The 20,958-nt window shown below is 47.8% G+C and overlaps 1 protein-coding gene across 1 annotated transcript in view; it reads left to right on the forward strand.

Moving 5' to 3' along the window:
• Positions 1–4,291: 4,291 nt before the first annotated feature.
• The window catches only part of KHDRBS3 (KH RNA binding domain containing, signal transduction associated 3), a 141,275-nt gene continuing 124,608 nt past the window's right edge, over positions 4,292–20,958 (forward strand). The window contains exon 1 of the mRNA XM_080938962.1: positions 4,292–4,425. Coding sequence (XP_080795088.1) covers positions 4,335–4,425 — 91 coding nt within the window. The 5' untranslated portion in view covers positions 4,292–4,334. The remainder of the gene's footprint in view (positions 4,426–20,958) is intronic.

A 20,958-nucleotide genomic window follows, 5' to 3' on the forward strand; every position in this document is an offset into this window, starting at 1 on the left:
AAGAGCATTGTGCAAAAGGACCTGGACTTTTGACATCCATCAGATCAAAAGAGGACTTGCACAGAAAACATGTGACTACAGCAAGCGGGCTAGGTGTCTCTAGGCATGTGAATGATTGAGCTGGAAGACATGATTTTCCGGTTTTTAGACTGAGTGGAATAGACATGATAGATTACCTGAGTGTGGGCATCCATGTACATGTGCACATGCATCTGTGTTTCTCGTTTTGTGTACATATATGTTCACGCGTGTGCGCATCTGCACCTGAGCAAATGTGTCTAATTCTCCTTCCAACTTCTGGACTACTTCAACTTTCTTAGCCACACTTACGCGATGTGTGAGCTTCCTTCCGGCTGTCTTCTGTGGACACGCTCTGTCCTCTGAGGCCCCCTGCCTCCCAGTGTTCCCCCTGCCCTTCCAGGGTTGCATCCTGCCCTTCCAGCCACGGTCTAAGCTGGTAAAAACCCGTTTTCTATGGCAAAGTCTGGAGTCAGAGACCAGAGTGGATCTTCTTGTTGTCTTTTGCTGTAAGTGCTCATGATGGATTTCTAGGTGAGGCTTTTCCATCTTTCGGTGTCCCCTCCCAACACGACAAAGCCACTGTCTCGAAGAATTGAGTAACAGTGATATTGGAGAATTTTTTTTTTTTTTTAATTTTTGGGAGAGTGATTCTTGAATAAATGACTGCTTGCCCCGAACTGATTGCTCAACCAGACGCTCGGCAAAGGAGCTGTGAAGGCTCCAAGGACACAGAAACAAAGACACAGTGTGGTAAGCGTGAACAAGAGCATAAATAACAGTGGCAGAGAGAGGGGGAGGAGCTGGGAGCATTAACTCGGTGTCTGTGAGGAGGTGAGCGAGGTATAGATCTTAACTCACCCGGAAAGATGGGCATCATCCTTTCTCTGAGCTCAGACGTGGTGCTTGCTGGGACAAGATTGGGACTTAGTAAGCAAGGGATATGGGGGAGCCAGAATGATCCCTGGTCTGGATTTTTCCACTCCTGAGAATGTAACACAGGGCTCACATCTCTTGCACATTCAAAGGGAAGTTTGCAGTGTGGGCAGCGATCCTTACAGAGAAGAAAAGCAGCTCACACACACAGTCTGCGTGAGTGGTGTGTGCTCTGACGATGTCAAGCACAGCAGCAGCGTCTGACTCACTGGGGCTAATGGCAGAGGCCAAGGATATGTCATCTGTTTCTCCGTGGGAGAGGAGGGCTGGAAGTCAGTGGAGATTATAAAATGACATCTGTCCCTCTGGGGTTGCAGGGACGTGGCTGTGCTCCTTCTGGTAACCAGGAATGATGGGTGACAGTGGCCTCTCTGGGACCGAGAGCCGAGTCACTCACTTGGATCTGAGGAAAAGGTAGTTCTGGTTCCTTATGGCAGCCTAGGGTCTTCATGGAGTGTGGACAGGATCTGTGGAGCCTTGGGTAAAGTCAACGGTGGCATTGTGACCTTGCCCAGTGGTGCCACTGGAGAAGGCCTTTTTTTTGCCTCTAAATCCAGAGCAATCTCAGCACACAGGGTACACTTGGCCAGAAGCAGTGTATTCGGAAGCGATCTCTGGCCTAGAATCCCAAAGACCTGAATTTATAACACTGCTTGTTGATTTTGGCAGGAAAGCTGTAACTTTCTCCAAGACCCACGTCTTTTATTTTCTAAAGGGTTTGGAATTTAGAGACCACAGGATGGTGGGCTCATGAACAGCAGAGTTAGCTGCAAGACACGGCAGTGCCCTGCCCTGGATCTTATGGTCCAGCCAGACTGCTGGGTGGGGATGATTTTCTGAGCCTCTTACAGGAACATCAGTCTTCTCCCCCGGAGGACCGGGCATGGGTACTCAGTGCTGGGCGCGCGCCCTCTTGGAAGGTTCTGGGAGGAGGGCCCCGAGCAGGCGCTCCCGCTTCCTTGTTACCAGCCTCACAGTATACAGTCCTCCTCCCCAGCTGCCAGTAGGGTATCTCTGCCAAAAGCTCCAGTCAGGGTGGGACACAGACCTAATCAGTCTCAGATCGCTACCTGGGAAGGGCTGGGTGTGGGAAGGGTTTGGAATAGGAGGGCCTGGAATCTCAGATTGCCAGTGGTGGCGCAGTTGGCAAAGTATAAAATGACTTGGCCTTGGAGATTTCTTGACGAGTCAATGGTGATAAACGGGATTTTTCCTGCAGGTATCAAGAGGATGGTGGATAAAGCTGCCAGAGCAGCTTGGCACTTAGTAAATGCTTATAATAAAGATAATTAGTAACTGCGTAATAAAGATGCCCATCAGTGAAAGTTTAGACTACTACAGAGGCAGAAAATGGAAGAGGCAGGGCAAGAGGCACTGTTTCACCAGGTCCTCTGTCTATCTCTCCTCCTCAGGAGCAGTAGTCATCACCGGAATTCAAGTCCAGGGAGACTAGAGCAGGAGGCGTGTCCTTCCATTTAGATGTAAAAGGAGAAAACCTTCCCTCAAGAACCTCCCCAACTGCCTGGAGGGGCTGCTGACATTACCTAGGCATTGGGGGTCCACACTGCACAAACAGACCAGCCTGGGGCTCGGGGGCAGAAGCAGGATCTGCCCCTAAGAGCTCACTCCACTGGGCTTCTGCTCCATGCCCAGCGTCGGGGACCACACAGATGGTGTTGCCTGCTGCCTTTCGAAGCTTCTGTTTCAGAGAGCAGCCATGCGAGAGAGACTGCCACCGAGCAGTCTGGCTTTTGTGCCGGGTGCTTGTGAAATAGTACACCCTCATGAGCTTCCTAAGAAATACTCTTTTCTCATCTCCACGTGATAGATGAGGAAACTGAGGCACAGGTGACCTAAGTTTGCTAAAGGGTCACAATTAGTTAACCACTATGTTTCACTGCCTCTTGCCAGTTTTGTCTAAAGACAGACAAGTGGGGAGGTTGTGGCAGGAGACTCCAGAGTCCGCATCTTACCTGCAACCGAATTTACACAAGGCTGGAGCAAGGGATCAGATGCTTCGGGGATTCTTTCTGCTAACTTTTCTGGTGCTCTCCCCACATCCGTCCCAGACACCGGGCATTGGAGACCTCTCCCTCAGATAAAAATCTGATGTTCTCCAAGATAGCCCTAGGCTACTGAAAGCACCCTGTAGTTCTGCGAATGGTGTTAGAGTGCCAGGAGAGGGAAAAAGAAACAAGGCTTTTTTTCTGGGGAAGTCTTGAGTACTGTCAAGGGACTCTGGTTATTGAGGTTGGGATGGTGGTATCCTCTGAACGGGGACTCAAGAGTCCTTGGCGTAGTGTGGAACATTTATTCCACAGATCTCAAAGGATCTACAAGGAGCCTAGGAGAGCATTTGCTGGGGTTTGGTTGGGTGGCTCTAAAGCTACAGAAGGTTTCACCACCTATGTGCGGTGTGGTAGGTTCCCTACTGGGGACAGTTTAGAGAGTCTCATTCACCCATGTCGAGACACCACCATTTAAGGAGAAGGGCAACCGGGAGCAAGTCTTGGAAGACAAAGACAGTCTGAAGGGCAGGCAATTTTATGTAACCGACCTCTGCGCCAAGGGTCTCAAGAGGCTGGCATCTGAAGTCCGACCAGGCACTATTTTCGTACAAATAGCAGCTGACAGCAAAGCGACCTAACTTAGGCAAGTCCGCGGAGCTCTGGCGAACCAGGAGCCTGGTCACACTGCCTGTTCCCAGAGCCCAGCAGGATGAACCTGGGCTCCAAAGGCTCTGCCCTTGTCCCTCCTCCCTAGGACGGGTGACCTTGGACGCGCCACTTGACCTGTGGGCCTCAGTTTCTCAGACATACAAGGCAATGCTGGACATCTTAGAGGTGCTCATCGGGGAGCCCGGGATGGAGACCCCCCGCCCCCAGGTACGGGGAGCAGAAGCGCCCCAACAATATTCCCGCCGCGGGCTCGCGCAGTCCCGGCGCCCCCACGAGGCGGCGCGCGCCGGGCGGTCGGCACAGCGCGCAGGCGCGGCGGGCGGGGCCGGGAGGGCGCGGGGCAGCGCGCGGCAGCTCAGAGCGCGCGGGGCGGCGCGCGGGGCGGGTCGCGGCAGAACCTCGGCAGCGTCGCGGCCGGCGGGCGAGTCCCCGCCAGCGCTCTTCGGCTTCCCCGGCCGCTCCTTCAGCTCGTCCCGCCGCCGTGCAGCCCGCGGCCCGTAGCGCGGTGATCTGGGGCTCCACGGGGCCGGGCTGAGCGGCCGCCGCCCGCCCCGAGCCGCCACCGCCGCCCGGCCGCCCGCCCGGCTTGGCCGCCGAGGCGCCTGGCGGGGTCCGCGCCGCCGCGGGCGGGCGGCTCGGGCTGCGGGGCGGCTGGCGCGCGCGCGCCGCGGGGCGGACAAGCGGGCCCGGCGGCCGGCGAGCATGGAGGAGAAGAAGTACCTGCCGGAGCTGATGGCGGAGAAGGACTCTCTGGACCCCTCCTTCACGCACGCCCTGCGCTTGGTGAACAGAGGTGAGCGCGCCGGCCGTTAACGGCACCCGCGGAGCGGGCTCCCGGGAGGAGGGAGGAGGCCCGACATCTGCACGGGACTCGAGGCGCTTCCGTGGGGACCCTGGTGGACCCTGGGGAAAGTTCTGGACGGAAGACAGTGAGCGTGTGGGAGTGTGTGTCCGGACGGATCCTGGGTGAGCCCACCGGAGAGAGAGTGGGGCGCCCTGGGACCAGGGGTGTTCCGGGTGTCCAGGGGGCTGGAAGAAAGCGCTGCGGGGATACGGATGGGCTGGAGCGCTTTGGCTGCGCAGGAGGTGAAGGGAACAGGTGCTTGGGTTGTTAGTGAAGTTTGGGGACCTTGGAGGAGGTTTCGGGTCTGATTCTCCAAGCACGATCGAGGGCAGGACTCTAGCAGCCGCGAGGGAGGAGCCGCGAGCTCCTCTCCCACGGTTTTTCTGTGTGTGCCTAGGCGGCCGCTGGCTGGGCAGTTTGCTGTTCCTGGGGGCGGGCACTCATGCCAGCCTGGCTGGCAGGCAGGCGGCCTTCGGAGGTCTGTTTGGGAGAGGAGGCCCGCCAGAGAGCCAGTTCTTGCTAGCCCTTTCTCTTTTTGACAGGAGCTGGGCGGGTGACCCTCATTGGTGTCAGGCTTAGGGTTGAACGCGTTGCCAAAGGAACCACCCGCCTGTGCCATTTTTCACACTCCTCCAACCAGCGCGGGTGGAAAAGGAACCGGGAAGTGCCAAAACAGGGACACTGGGGTTTATGGAGGCACGCCTACCCAGGACAGTATTCTTCAGGTTTACTTCTCCTCTGGCTTCCTGAATCATCTGTTGAGATGGAAGGTAAAGGAAGCCTGCCTTCCCAGGATCTATCTGCTACACCCGGGTCCAGCATGTTTCATGTTTCAGGGGAAGATAGTCTGGGAACCTCTGGTCTTTTTAATTTTTAATTATTATTTTTTTTCTACTTCTTTTTAAGGGATATGACAGAGACATTATCTGGTCAGATCTGTAACCATTTTATGAATCACTTTGTGTAGTGGATTCTGATGGGGGTATGCTGTTCACAGTGCTGGTCCTGTCTCTTATTGTTGGGAGAGAAAGATGAGGCAGACATATTCTATTTGTGTGTAGACACCTATGTTTTAGAACCACAACCCCTGCTACCTGCCTACTGTAGACAATTGTCAGTAGGCTGCTGTCCTTTGTGGGGGTGGTGGAGAGACTTAGCTTTTCCAAGAATTTAAGCTTCTTTGAATTGTTGAACAAAAATATGTTTGCCAGTCTCTCCTGTTAATGGCATGTTTATTTTGATTTCTTTAATGTAACGGGGCTTGTGAAAAAGTAATGGGCGTTCACTCTTAAATTAGGGAAAAAGAATTTTAAGTTTTACTGCCTGGCTCCTCTGAACAGTCTTGTAGTGAGGTCCCCACACTTAGGTTTGTGCTCCTCACTCCCTATGATTTATGTATATCTTTTGCTTCTTGCTGGGCTGTCATCTCTGTAAGAAAATTCTTTGTACATTGTGTGAGATCAGTGGGTTAGAAATGGTCTGGACTGTGAAACCCAGTACAGTTTTCTTGGTGAAGAGACTAAACCGAACTTGGACTCAATCAGGGAAGCAGTTTTAAAGGATAGTGAGTCTTTTAAAAGTCCGGATTGTTTTCAGAGCTGTGTTGTCATAGCCGGGTGCTGTTAAGATGATCGCAATTCTGTCTGTTCCTGGGTCTGCTGGGGGTGAGGGTGGCTCCTTTTCTTGAACCAGACTCTGGGAGGTGTGTTTTAGGGTTTGTTTGGCTTTGAACTTGGTTGCCTTGCCTTTCATCGGGACAGTAATTCTTGCAAGAAGTCCATTTCTTACAGGTGAAGGCAGCTCTCTTGCTAGGATGCTCCTGTTCCTGTGAGTTTTACCTGACTTGAGACGGAGCCTGATATCCAGAACACAGTGCTCTGTCATTTGAAATATTAATTATGGCCTGTTACATAACTCCAGCATTACGATTGCCTTTGAAAAAACCATTGGGTCTGAAGTCAGCGTTTGGGTGATTTTTGGCAAAGTTTCATTTGAAATCTGATAGCTACCAGTTATATGAATGTGTTAGTTATTCATATATTCATATATATATATACATACACATACACACACACACACACACACACACACACACACACACACATATATATATACTACAAGGAAAGTCTCTTTTCAGAGGTTATGCTGGAATCTCCCACAGGTGGGAATGGTGGGTACTGAGACAACCAGAGAGACTCTGTAGCTAATATCTCTGAAGCTCATGGTCCTTAAGGTTTTGCACCCTATTTACAAAGTTTCCAGGCACTTGGAGACTTGCTATTTGTTTCCATCCTCACACTTCCAGTCCTGGGGCAAGATAATCAGTGTCTTTCCCAGAGGCTGCTGGGACCCTTGCTGCATATCAGCCTGTAGGCATTGAGAATTAATTTGAACCCACGTCTTCTATCTCGAAAGGCATTCTTCTTTCTATATATGATTTTCCCCACCAAACGATGCAATGAACTCTTCTTGTGCATCAGTTTAAACCACTACTAAATCAATACAGTGATATGATTGTCTCTGGTTAACTGAATGTAAGAGAGGGAGGAATTGTTAGAAAGATTGCCGCTGCTGTAGGAGACAGGGGGCTCTTTCTGCATTTTGAAGAAGCAGACCTCCATTGTAGACTTCTGAAGGATTTAATTCCCAAGCCAAGGCACCTGTGAATTAAAGCCCTCCCGTGACCAGTATTTTAGTTTAGTAATCAGCACCGTGCGATAATGAGACAGATTATAAATGAGATGTAGTTATTTCAGAATGCGGTATTCATAAACATCGATCAGCGTCCTGGCTGACTTACCTCTGTGGCTACAGTCTTTAAGTAAGGACTGGTGCAGATAGCCCTCAGGTGAGACCTCTGCTAGTGCAGGTGCGTCTGCCGTCTGTCCAGGTTCACAGTGAACATGAGTTACCGGGTTGACTTCATTTTTAAAGGAGGCTGCTTCTCTGTCTTTGCCCCAGACGTAAAATTTCATTGTACAACAAAAGTAAGGCTAGTGTTTGTCATTGAAGACAAATGAAGTCAGGGTTGGTAAGAAAGGAAAGAAATGCACCTTTGGTGTTGGATCACAGTTCCCGGTTTCCTCCCCCAGTCATGCCTACAACCTGAGCTGCCACACTTTCTTGCATGGGAGGTTAGTTGGAGACTCCAGGGGTGGTGCACGCTGTGTGTTGCTTTTGTCAGTAGGAGATATTCTGACCTATAAAGTTCCTCCCCAGAATGTCTTGTGTCATGATTTAATCTCACAATTTGGTCAAGGCTTGGATGGCTCAATGTTCAAATCTGTCCAAGACATAACCCAGTGTTTACAATTATCTGATAATGTATAGATTGGTGGCTATTCTTGGCCGAGTTATATTTAGCTGTTGTTGGTTACAGGAGGAAGCGGAGTGAAGTAAAGCTCTCTGCGCATTCACACTAATAAGTCCTTTGTTGCTATTTCAAAATAATAGTTTTCATGTGACCTCAGCTTCTCAAATATTAGGGTTCTTTGCATTATATTTAAACCAGGTGTGGGCCTACGTATGTGCAGAAAGAGGGCCATTGGCCCATATTTCCTTGTAATGAACAAAACTCAGTGGTGTAGCTTCCATTTGGGGACTCCCTTTTGAAAAACCGTTTTGCTTTGGTTGAATGCGCTCAGACCTGCACAGTGAGAGCTCAGCAGTGAGGTCAGCAGCGTGCTGTTTGTTAGGTGCGGCACTGGGTGCTCCGGAGTGAGACTCCCTACTTCATCTGGAGGAGACTGACATTATTTTTCGTTTTTCTTCTGGTTGTGAGTATTCGGGCTTACATTAGTAGGAAATGGATGTAGTGACTCAGTTTGAGGTTAGCCACTTCTGAATTTGATGCAGTGCCCTACAGAGAAATACAGTGTTCCAGTGATACACTGGACCTTGGGGATGCCACCTGTGTCACAGGCTTTTTGCGCTGGCTGCAGGAGAAGAGGGGAAGAATTAGAAGCCCTGTGCTTCACTGTAGGAGAGAGTGAGTTTCAGGTTTATAGATGTCTTCTTTCCTCAGGAACTCAGTCCCCGGCTGTTCTCCTGAGATACAGAGTAGAGTGGCCAGAGGTTCTGAGGAACTAGAACTAGGTTTCCTTCTGTCCCAAGTGATGCTTGTATGTTAATTACTGCCAGCAGCCCGGCAGTGGAGAGGACGTCTTCCAGGTTTTCAGTTGTAGCACTTGTCCCAAATGACATGCTTTCAGGGCGGTAGAGAGAAGGCAAAAGTGGGTGGTTGGTTTTGTCATGCTATTCTGTTCTGACCCTTGGAATTCCAGGAAGGGAACTTGCTGTAGGAGTGTTGGGTGGTGACAGGCAGACTTGGAAAGCTGGCGGCCTTATGTGCGGTTCCTTCTCTTGCTCCCTGACCACAGTGGGCTGAAAGATGTGTTGTCTATTTTTACTTCCCTCCCTGCAGGTTTCTGCTTTAACTCCTCAGTCTGCTTTCCTCTTGCCACCGAAGGGCAGGGCTCCATTGCTTTGTGTGCAGTGATGCCCAGTGCTTAGCTCCGTCCTGCTGTGATGTTGGGGTTTACTTCTCTTCACTCTGCTGGGAGAGTGGGAACCTGCTAGGGGCAGACCCTGGCTTACCTGGCCTTCTGTCTTCAGGAGCCACTGTCAAGTTTCATGCTTGGGTGGGCCTTGCAAAGGGAACTCCGCTGGCCTTCCTGGAGTAATTAGCATAGAGGTGGAAGAGCAGAAGTGGGCTGGGAATTCAGAGCCACTGAGAGAGCTCTCTGCTCCTGACCTCTGTGGACCACCAGGCCCGAGTGTGGAGTGATGTCTGTAACAACATGTAGATCAGTTAGGAAGGAGGGAAGGCTCAGTGAAATGGTGTTAAAGCCAGCAGGAGAGCATGTCAGGATCCTAAGTGTAGAGGAACAGTAGGGGTCTTTTTAAGGAGAGAATGAGAAGTTGTCAGATCTGCTTAGAATCAGATGTTTATTTACTTTTTGTCTTTCCTGAGGAACTCCACTGCAATCAGTCTTCCTTCTGAAAGCCGTAATGGGATTTTTAATTTTTTAATAAATAGAGCCAAACTAGAACCATTGGAATCCTGAAAGCACATGGTACATGTCTTACAAATCTTCTTACCTGAAGGAGTTAATTTGCAATTCCAGGCACCAGCCAGAAACTTTTCTTCCCTCCCTTCCACCCTCCCTTCCTCCCTTTTCCCTCTCTCCCTCCCTTCCTCCTTCTCTTCTTTCCTCCCTTCTTCCTTTCCCCCCTCTCTTCTTTTTTTTTCTTCTTCTTTTTTTTTTAAGACAGGGTTTCTCTATGTAGCCCTGGCTGGCCTAGAACTCACAATGTAGACCAGGCTGGCCTCCATAGAGATCCGCCTGCCTGTTTGCTGGCCCACCTGCCTGCCTCACTTACTGAGTGCTAGGATTAAAGGTTTATGATACCTCAGCCCTGCTTAGCCAGAAACAAATGGGAAGTCAGAGGAACAACTGAGCTGCTTTGGATGCCAGCTTCAACTTGGGTATGCGGAGGTCCCTTTACCACTGCCATCTGTCCAACTAAAGGGACAGAGAAGGGCATATATCTTACCACAACAGTAAGCAGGGCGTCGGTAGCTCTGGGACAGTGCTTGTCATTGGCTAAAATACAAGCAAGTACACAGAAGGCCTCTTTAGTGCCAGGTGCTTCCAGTGCATTCTCTCTGACCCACACAGGATCCTGCAAGGTCGGTAGTTTTATCCCTGACCTGCTACCGTGCGTGCTTGTGTGTGTGTGTGTGTGTGTGTGTGTGTGTTTCCTAATTAGGTATCTCTGGTTCCAAACTGGAAAGCAGGTGGAGCTTATAGTCAGGGTGGAACATCAGCTCTTCTATGCTTAGAAAGGAAAACCTTAAGAAAGGATAGAAAAAGCCATTACTCAGCGTTGTTTTAAATAAAAGTTTGACTATGGTAGAAACCCATTAGGAATTTCTGTTGGTGATGATGAATTTTTAAAAGAGGTGTCTGAAAATGTGCTTTAACAGAAAGGCCACCCCCTGCGTCCTGAGCTTTCCAGCCACACTAGTGCCTTGCTAGGTGTTCAAAGGGAGGAGTCTAACTTATGTGTGCACACCAGGAGTCAGAGAAAGCAGGGCAACGTGGCCTAGAAAGTGTGCAACTGGACTTTTCTCTCAGGGCCTGCTGTGTGAAGGAGTCCTATAGAACTTGCAGACAGAGCTCTTTGCTTTTAATTCTTGCTCACCAAGGAATCAACTGGTTCAGAGTGTATTAGATTCTTACTTAGTGGTCTAGTGAGAAAGTCCCTATCCTTTAAAGCCAGCTCAATGAGAAGAAAGGAAGGAAGGAGGGAGGGAATGTTAACACACAAGATCATATTTCCACGATCAATAGTCTTGGCTTTCTGGAAAGTGGTGTATTTCAACATACATGCTTTGCAATCACTAATTGTTGCAGCTGCTGTTTACCAAGGGCCTTCTCTCATTCTCATGCTTTCTGTATATTGTTTCATTTAATTCTTCTAACACTGCAAAGACAATCAACCATGCTGGGCAGTCCTGCTACACACCTTTGATCCCAGCACTCAGGAGGCAGAGGCAGGTAGATCTCTGAGTTCGAGGTCAGCCTGGTCTACAGAATGAGCCCCAGGACACATAGAGCTGCACAGAGAAACCCCATCTCAAGGAAAAAGAAAATTTATTCTTTTTTTTAAAAAAAGAAAAGAATAGCTCATTTTACAGGTGAGAAAACAGATTAGGAGGGTCAGATGTGGTCAGTGTGCATTGCACTTTGGAGCCTCGGGTAGTGTGCAAGCAGGCACTGTGACAGCTCTAACTATAGCACTTGATTAGCTGCCAAGCTTTGAACCAGCGATCTGATTAGCAGAAGAGATTCCTTGTGCTAGAGAGGGGCAGGCCGACTGTGCCTCTTGCCACTGTGGATGCCATTTCCTTTGGGAGTAGCCACACCTAACAAGGACCAAACTGTGCAGAAAGAATCCTGTGATTGACACCCTTCAGATTTGTCTAATTGCTTAATTTCTTAGACCTTAAGTTTGCCCATCCACAGGTTGAAGACCCAATGATTGATGGTTTACACAGGTGTAATGTAGAACACACAGTAGGTTCTACATTATTGTTTGCTCTTGTGGACTGGCCCATGACAGATGTGTGGGTACTGGTGTCACTTTGCAGACACCGTGTGTCTAGTGGTAATGCACAGACCCTAGCCTTATTATGTGTATCCATCTTATGATATTTGGATGATTTTAGTTTTCCAGCCCTGGACGTTCTGAAAGAGAACTCTGGCTTAGGAAATTCCCATCAGAATCAGCAGTACTGGTTGATTTCATTATGCTACTCAATGGACAGCACCCTAAGCCTACATTTAACACATGAAGTTCTATAAACCTTTCCATGACCACAGCTTAAAGTGTGTATGGGCTCTGCAGTGTCCCCAGTGTAAGAGGGCTCTGAATTGGGAAGCTGTAACTTTCCATGGTTTTCACCAATCAGCTTCTGCTGCTTTTTTAAGGATTGTAATAGTGTTCTGACATATTATTGGTGCTGCTCCTTGGCACGGTAAAGGGCATGGATGTGGGAGAGCAGCCTCTTTGATCTCCCCTTTCAGCATAAATCCTACAGCTGAGCTCACTACTGGTTCGAGGTCCCACTGAGAAATAAGGGGGTGTGGGGAGCGGCAGTTTTCCTTCTCATTTTCACGGTGTTCTTCTCATGCTACATGGCTGTGCTCTGCTTTTCGTCCACTAGATGGCGCTCCACATAGCTGCAGATCTTGCTCTACCCACCTAGTTTAACTCCTGAAGTTAGTGCTCACGCACAAGCTTGCCTTTCTTCCGGTTTCATGTATTCCTACTGTCTTTTTTTTTTTTTTTTTTCCCTTCTAATTTAGTATACTTTCTCCACCATTTCGGGACACAGTGGAGCGTTTTTTCTCTAGTTCCTAGTGTTTCGAAGTTCCTAAGGGGTGCTGTGCTCAGTTGCGAGTTTGCTTTTCACACATTTCTTCTAGTCCTGGTATTACTGTGTGAAGTTAATTTTGTTTATCTCATTCTACAGATAAAGTAATGGTGGTCACAGGGTCATCTAACTGAGTCAGGAGGCTAACTTAGAGAAGGCTCTGTGACCTAATGAAAGACTCCACAAACACTGTATTGAACACTCTTAGATACAACAGTCTGGCTCGTGGCTATGGGCTGTCACAGTCTCTTCCTTCAAAAGGAATTACAGTTCTCAGAGTTAGATTGCATTGGCACATGCATATCGAAGTCAGAGACACGCCGCAGGAGACAGTAAGAAAGGTTTGTCGCTGGTGTGGGGTTTTCTGCCTTTTCCTCTGTTATTGACCCAGAGTTAGAAGGCCTGCCAGTGCCAGGCGCAGGAAGACAGACACGGCACGGCTCTCTTATAAAGTGAATTTTAATGGTGCTAAATACTGAACGATTATATTTATAATGCGTTGACATTTTAAACTACTAAATTGAACTGCAGATGTTTAATTCTACTAAACTGAACTATCAGTTCTGTCTCTGTTTGCTCATTCGGTGTCAGTGAGGCGGTGTGACAGAGCCAGCTAATGTGAGGTCTTCTGATGGTCTTCTTTGCTCCCTATGAATACCCGTTATGTCTGGGTTTTGGACCCCGGCTGCTTCCAGTTGACCAGTGCAGAGAGTGATTACCAGCATTCTGTGGGAAGGACTGGGTTTTCTTACTGCTCTCATTTAATTCTCTTACCTTCAGTCCAGTTGTGCCCAGAGAGCAGAAACAGAAGTTACCCACGTGGAAAAATCTCTTGCCTTAGCTCCTTCACTGTGTGCAAGCCAGTTAGCTGAAATGCTTCTGGGGCCGGACACAGGCTATTTTGCAGAACAGGTTAAGTTTTGTGTCAGCAAATTTGGGCTCATAACTTAGTGCTGCCTTTGTAGTGTTGTGGCTGAATAAAGTCTTCTCAGCCTCAGTGTCTTGTTTGCACAGTGGTGATTAAGCAGGTGTGTGTGCTCAGGAGTGTGTGTGGTACTTGTGAGAGACACTGTGGTAGGCTGGGTGTGTAGACAGCATAGAGCAAAAATGGCTGCGGCTGTTGGCCTTCCCATTGTCTTCATTATTACTTTTAACAAACAAATTCAGCCTCTTAATGATTTTATTTATTTCTTTTGTGTGCATTTGCATGTACAGCGGTAGAATCCATGGGAGGGTATCAGATCTCTTGAAGCTGGTGTAGTGAACAGAGCTTGGGTCCTTAGCAGGAGTAGCAAGAGATCCTAACCACAGAGCTGGCTCCAGCCTCCTCCCTCTCCTTCCCTCTACATCTCATGGAATGTTCGGGACCCAGTCTGGAAGGTAAGCGTTGCTGACAAGCTGTTTGCAGAGTAGGTTATGTGCTATGACTCACTCCACTTTTCTCAGGACCAGACGCTGATGACATGGTGCTGGCAGCAGTCCGTGTAACTTCTCTGACTTTTCTGTTGCTTCTCATCTTCATGTTCCTGCCTTTGACACTGTCTTGTAGTTAGTTGTCTCTTCTTTCTCCAACTTTCAAAATACCCCCCCTCCCCTTGGCATTAGAGTGATGCTGGGACACTTCTGCACTTACACAGAAGTTAAAGGGTAGTGCTAAGACTCCGTTTCACCATCTCCATGGACTCAGCAGGTAGGATTTGCTCTGGGGTCCTTCTTGTGCCTTCTGTTATGTTCATGACTTGACGGTGAGGTGTGTGTTACATTGCATTGCCCTTGGAGTGTTTAACATCTCTGCATACTTCCTAACTGGAAGGGCCTTTGCTTTTCCGCTGCTGATGTGATGCTGGCCTCTCACTCAGTTCCCTGCCTGTCTTTGCTGCTTGTTTCATTTTTGCCCTGTGGGGTCCTGATCCAGAGCCACACACATTGCATCCAGCTGCCAGGTTTTCAGTGTTTTAGTGGAGACAGCCTTCCCTGGCCTCTGAGGACATGCCGGTGTTGATGCAAGAGGGTCTGGACCTTTGGGCTCTCTGATTCTCTTGCACTGCTGTGGAAAAGATAGCACATTCTCTGCGTGTGAGAGGACATGGTGCCAGAGATCACAGCACTGGTGACCAGTTTGGCGACTGGTGGAAGTCATGCTGGTGTCTTTCTGAAACGTGAACTGTCTCCTTCTGTAACACTTGGTGCTTTTCTTGGGAGATATGTTAAGACTGAATGTTCCATTTTTGTCAAAGTGTCCCTCACAGACTTTAGTACCCATTCATATTTTGAACAACGTGTGAAGCATGGCTGTGTGTGGTATTTATAAAATGGCAATTTCCTAATTCCTCTACTCCAGCTAGTTGGCATTCTACTGAGAGGGGACGTTTTGTTTGCCCTCTTCCTGTCCCCACTCCTTTCCCCACCTGCCTCTGTTGAGTTTATCTCATTTATCTCACAGAGTCATGGATTCTTTTCATTACTGTATAAACTGATGCTTACATTGTCCCACGTGTGCTTACTGGGAGCCCTTTGCCCTGTGCCCTTGGTCCTGTTGATGGATTGTCACATGTGAGTATAGCTACTTGGTTAAATACCCATGGGCTACACATAGCTGGTTGCTATGCATCCATCAAGATGTATAGAAATATTTGAAAAAATAGGACCTTTATTAAACATGTACATTTTTTTGTTATGTAAGTCATACACAATTATATAGTATTAGGTACCAGTATGTCCTGTAGTGATCGCTTCATGAATAGAAAAAACACGAATAGCTTAGTGTAAGCAAGTATTATCCTGCTTTATATACAGGGATTGAGCATCTGTGGATTTGGGTATTTGGGGCAGCATCTTATTCCAGGGCTTATGTTCTGTTGCCGTGTGCTGAGATCAGCCCTATCCTACACTGTGCCCTGATTTCTTCTGGTGGAATGTTCCTATAAGCCATTGCTTCCAGGCCCCTTGATCAGAGGTCTGGGAAGCGGATTTGTGTTTGTAATCGTGTCTCTGTTGACTTCATGCTAAACTCAGGCATTTCCTGGAAAAACCAATAGTTTGAGGTATGCCTTGTGTTAAGCTCCTGTTAGAAGATCGGGAAAGGAGAATGCACAGTGTGTAAATGAGCGTGTATACATTCTGATAAGGTTTTTATAAACAATCAGGGTGCCACATTAGGGCCCGAAACAGCCCCCCGATACTGCTCTCATGTTCCAGTCTAAGGACCAGATTTGTTAAAAGTGTTGTTTAACCCTGTCACCCACAGGAGGGGCACAGTAGCAGGCACTTGTCTGAATTTACACTTGCTAACTGTGTGCTGTGTCTAATGGAGACAACTCATTTCTCTTTTGGACGTCTTTCCTATATCTTGCAACTTGCCAATATACCTGAAAGATGGGAATCCTTTTAACCCATTTTAAATTTATTTATTGTTTTATGTATTATTATATTGGAAAAATACTTCTGTATACTTACGAGAGTAAGTTTGTGTGGCACAATAACACACACACACACACACACACACACGTCAGAGGCCAAAGGTGTAATCAGGTGTCATTCTCAGCTGTACTGTACACTACTTTTTCAGACAGGATCACTCCCTGGAGTTTGCTGATTCAGCTGAACTGGGTGGCCTGCAGACGGGTTTCCTTAGCCAGTGCTAGGCTGGCACCCAGGTTGCTGCAGCTGGCTTTTTGCTTGAGTGTTGGGGATCCAAACTCAGGCCTTGTCCCCAGCCTGACCCTGTCTTAGTAAAGGCCTGGCTAGAGGCAGTGCATACTTCGGGCTGTGTCCCGGCCCGTGGCTCTCCCATAGCTTTTATAGGACTCTTTCAGGCTCAGCAGAGAGGCAAGAGTTTTGGTGGCAGTCAGTTGGGTGAGAAAGAAATCCTCAAATTATACATTTCTTTCTTGTTACAAGATAAGACTTTTTTCACACAATTTTAATGGAATTTATTGCTTTAATATTTTTATAAAGGGACTTCTTGAGAGCAGTGACAAGGTTTTATCAGGAATTTATTCTATTGTCAGAGGAAGGTATGCCATCAGGAAAGATCACCTTCTGAAGCACACTGTCTGCCCTGGAGTGTATTTGACACTGCAGTGGAAACTTGGGGGCCACAGCACTCAACTTGGCAAGGGGGTGTGACCACACCCACTTAAGGCAGCCCCCATGACTTTGGAGTAAACTAGGCCTTTCCTAATTGTCTCCCTATTCTATTTTATTATTTGTATTTATTATTATTCCTGGAAGTCAAAAGATTGAAACCTTGCTGGGCAGTTTTTTTTTTTTTTTTTTTTTTTTTTTTTTCCAGTTTAGCATTCCTTCTTCATTCGCCCCCAGGTTTGTTGGGAGCAGCAGGAAGTGTCCTTAACCCCAACTTTGGACTGGCAAATGGGTTCTTAGCACACTGCCCTTGGAGGCCTGGTACACGTGGTTCCCTGTCTGGTAGTAACTGTTTACTTCTTTTGTTTTTATGTGAACAGCCTGAGGCTGCTCCTAGGTGTCCATATCTCCAGGCTCTCTACACTCGGGCAGCAGATCTCTCTGCTTTTGGACAGAATGTCGCCCATCATTCAGTAAAAACCAAATCAGAAGAGAGAATCAGAATTTCCAATGCTCAGTTAATTTCTTCAATTTTGGAGGCAGTCTCTCTGTCTGTGTAGCTCAGGCAGGTATCAGTTCCCTAGGTATCCCAGACTGATCTAGAATTCAGGGTCCATCTCCCTCAGTCTCCCAGCCCTGGAGTTACAGGAATGCACCACCAGGCCAAAATCTTGCTCTGTATTTTTAGTCTGGACAGTGACTTAAAAGAACGTGGAGTTAAAAATTAGGAAGTGTGATTTGCCACTTGCTAGGTTGTGTTCTGGAAGATTCCGTCCTATAGTACTTTCCTTTTCTCAGTCTCTGTCAGTTAAGCTGTGCACTCCCTTTGGTGATGTGTACCACAGACTTCAATGTCTTCATCCCTAATCAGTCTTAGGAGAATCTTTGTCAAGTGTTAACATACTGCTAAGTCCTTAAGTCACGCTTCTTTTTCCCTAGCCTAGTGAGCTAGCAGCATACATGGTCCTGTTCTTTCCTTCAGGGAGCTCAGCACAGAATCCTAAGCTCCAAGGTTATGCTTTTTTGGGTACTTTAAAAACTTCTTTGGGTTCTTAGAAGAGGGTATAGGAGTTCATGACTGACCTGTTTGCATAGCACATAGTGTTACTCCCAATAAGGAGATCCTAGAGACGGTATTTGTATGGGTTGGAGAGTTGAACAGAGGAGAAGCATGACTTCACACTGAGGAAATCATAGGCTTCTAGGGGCTCTCTAGCTGGCGGGGGAGTCTTTCCCGGTCTCCATAGACTAGAGGTGGGAGCGTGGCAGGGCTGGGCTAAGTGCCGGAACAGAGTTGCCTAATACGTTATCCCTGCTTAAAGAGTTTCCAGCACAGTGGGGAAGCAGCCAAATTAAAAGACATTTATATTGTAGGGTGGTAAGTGCTGTAATAAAGACAGCCTGATACTGTGGCCCTGCTTAGGAGCAAGTAGTGCATTATTCTAGTCGAGAGGGAAGTGGGACTTCAGAGTAACCTGGTGGAGAGCGGAAACATCCTGGGCCCTGAGATTCCATGGCCTCTCCAAAGGCTGCCGGCTCCTTGTCTGCTGTGCAGCAGAATGGGCTCATGTCCTCTCCCTCTGTGTTCCCAGAGCCCAGTGTAGGCCTCCTCTTTAACAGTACTTTTTACTGGTCACACTGGGTCAGCCACAGTGGAGCTCAGAAGTTCCTTCTTTCAGGAGAACCTAGGCACCTTTAGGCAGGGATTGTGACTCCTTACTGCGCTGTGTTGGGACCTCAGAGTTAAGCTTGGAGAAGGTGGGCACAGCACAAGTGTGTGTAGTCCTGGGGACTCGATGGTCCCCGTGTTTTCATTTAGAATCCCCACTTCCAGGTTGCTTTGGTAATGGAAGCCAGCAGATGGTTTTCCTTCTGAGAGTCCAGCACCTGGTTGAAGGAGAGCTGTCTTTTCTCAGACAGCCATGTCAGAGTGTGCATCCCAAGCTTGTGGGTGCACCATGACAGAAGGGGTGGGCAGAAGGCAGGCCTCTCTTGTCACCTTTTCCTACTTTCATAAAGAGAGTGTGATCCAAATTATACTTACAAGTGTGCTGCTTTTCACATGGGAAACCTTTGATGCTACTGATGCTACTGATCCCAGCACACCCTTGAACACCAGGAGCTAAAGTGGAGCAGAGCCTAGGATGTGGGGTGGACCGTGGGCTCATTTCCCTAGAAGACCCAACAGCTCCTCATAGTCTCTTTTCATCTCTGACTTTGTGTCGGCTCACACCTTGCCAGCTGACTTTAAATTTAATGGTAGGCGCCAAGTAGTACGCAATTTCTATTGGATGCTTTTGATGAATGTGACTATCAACTGTGAATGCTTAGGCCTAGATCTTTAAACCTGAATCCCACTGCCTGCCTAGGGCCTGCTTGGCTCCCTGGACATGTATGTCAAGCACAGAGGCTACAACCTGTGACTTAGGAGCCAGCAGAGATTAATGCTTGGCTCCTCTTCTTGGGACTTAGGGATGAGTAGAAAGCTGACCTGGACATCTGCCTTTCCCATGGGCTGCACTCTGGTTCTGGTTTGCTCACTGGAGAGAAGCAGTGGCCTGCTGTACAGTGGACAGTGTTCTGGAGCTTTCTTACTGCAAGAAGCCTCATGAAGAAACTGCTTTTTTTAAAAAAAAAGGAGTTTGATAAAGAAGGATCATTTTGTAGATAATATTTATTTATTTGTTTATTTATTATTTACCTTTTTGCTTCCTGTGTTCTCTGTATAGAAGCTCCACTGTATGTACAGGCAGACAAGTTGGTGTGTCAGAGTTGATTAGTATGGCTTTGGTTAAGGGAAAGGCAGTGACTCTTCCTATATTTACAGCCTTGAGTAAAGTGTGAAATTCTTTTGCCCAAGTGAATTTTTGTTTCCTCGTGAATTAGTGAATGTGAGGAAACTAGCTATGACAGTCTTATAACTCATTTAATGAACTTTGAATAAAAGTGTATTTCTATCTGAATGATCTGTATGAGGCTCTTTTCTAGAATATTCTTTGATCTGTTGAAAATGTGAGTAATAAAGCTTTCCAATCAAATTGATCTGCCTTCTTTATATGGAAAGAAAATGTTAGTTTCAGCTGATAGCCAATAGTCCACAGGCATAGAGAAGTAGTATAGCTTCTGTTTTTAAAAAATTCACAGCAGATTTCAATCCACACATTAGCCTGAAACCTGCTTTGCTTCATTTTGTATTGTTGTACCAAAATTCTTGAAGCCAGTTCATTTATAGAGGTTTCATGGTTCATGACTTTATTGGCTGGAGAGTTCCAGCAGCGCGGCCCCATGTGGTGGTGTGGGCTTCATGGCTGCACCAGTGTGGCAGAGAAGTGGAAGGAAACTCACTGCATAGAGCCAGACATCCAGGCAGCCTGTGTTATGGCAGCCCATTCCTAAAGAACTAGTCTAGACCTAAACCACTTTAGTGAGGCAACATCAACTCACGAATGGGGTGCTTCTCCTATGAACTATTTACCTTAGGGGGTTGATCACTAAGGACCAAACTTTCAGAGCATGTTTAAAGGACAAGGCAAATCTAAGCTACAGCCAAACCTACTTCAGTGTGCTTGATGGTGGACAAGTGCTCTGGGGAGTCATGCAGAAAGCACTTCTTGCTTAGAGTCTGAAAATTGTGCTTTGGTGTGAGTTGGCTTGTCCTCAGACCTGGGGTATTTCTGTGCTTGGTGTCTTAGCATCTCGACTTGGCACTGCTGCTGCAGTGTTACCAAGTGCATCTGTGCGCTAACGTCCCCGGAGTTGTATGGACAGAGCGCAGAGTGGTCACAGTCACAGTTAGGATCGCTCACTCCGGTAGCTCAGTAAAACTGATGTTCTTAAGAGATTTAATGAAAGCTATGGCTATATAGAGGAAGCAAAATTGTTGATTTGTTTTTCAGTCTGGAAAACTGGTAGTTTCCTTTTCTGTGACAAATTGTTAGAAACACAGTGGCTTTCTTACCTCACAGTCCTGGGCTGAGCTAGCTCTGGGTGCTGCCGAGTATTCTGGATGCTCTGTAGAGAATCTGGCTCTTCTCTTCTCACCCCTGGAAACTAGCCATGGAGCAGGCTTGAGGCTCCTTCCTTTGTCTGCAGAGGCAGCACCATGAGGCCATCATCTCTGTCCCCTTTTCCATTTGTGAGGCCTTTGTGGTTGTACTGGGCTGGCCAGGGTAATCTCTCCACTTTAAGGCCAGTTTAGTCCTCTCTCCAGCTGCACTCCACACTAAATAATTGTGGGCTCTGGGGGTAAAAATGCAGATGTGTTTGGAGGAAGCCAATTTTCTGCCTACCACAGAGCATTGGGGTACGCGGCAGGAAGTGAACATTTATGGGGTGCCTGGAGTATCTCAGCCGGGCTCTGGAGATTTCATGTACTCTGATGACCTCATATTTGTGCACCAGGATCTTGGAGACATCAAAGGAGTCACTGCTATGGAATAACTAGTAAAGCTGTC

The sequence above is a fragment of the Micromys minutus genome, assembly GCF_963924665.1.
Source record: "Micromys minutus genome assembly, chromosome: 27".
NCBI lineage: Eukaryota > Metazoa > Chordata > Mammalia > Rodentia > Muridae > Micromys > Micromys minutus.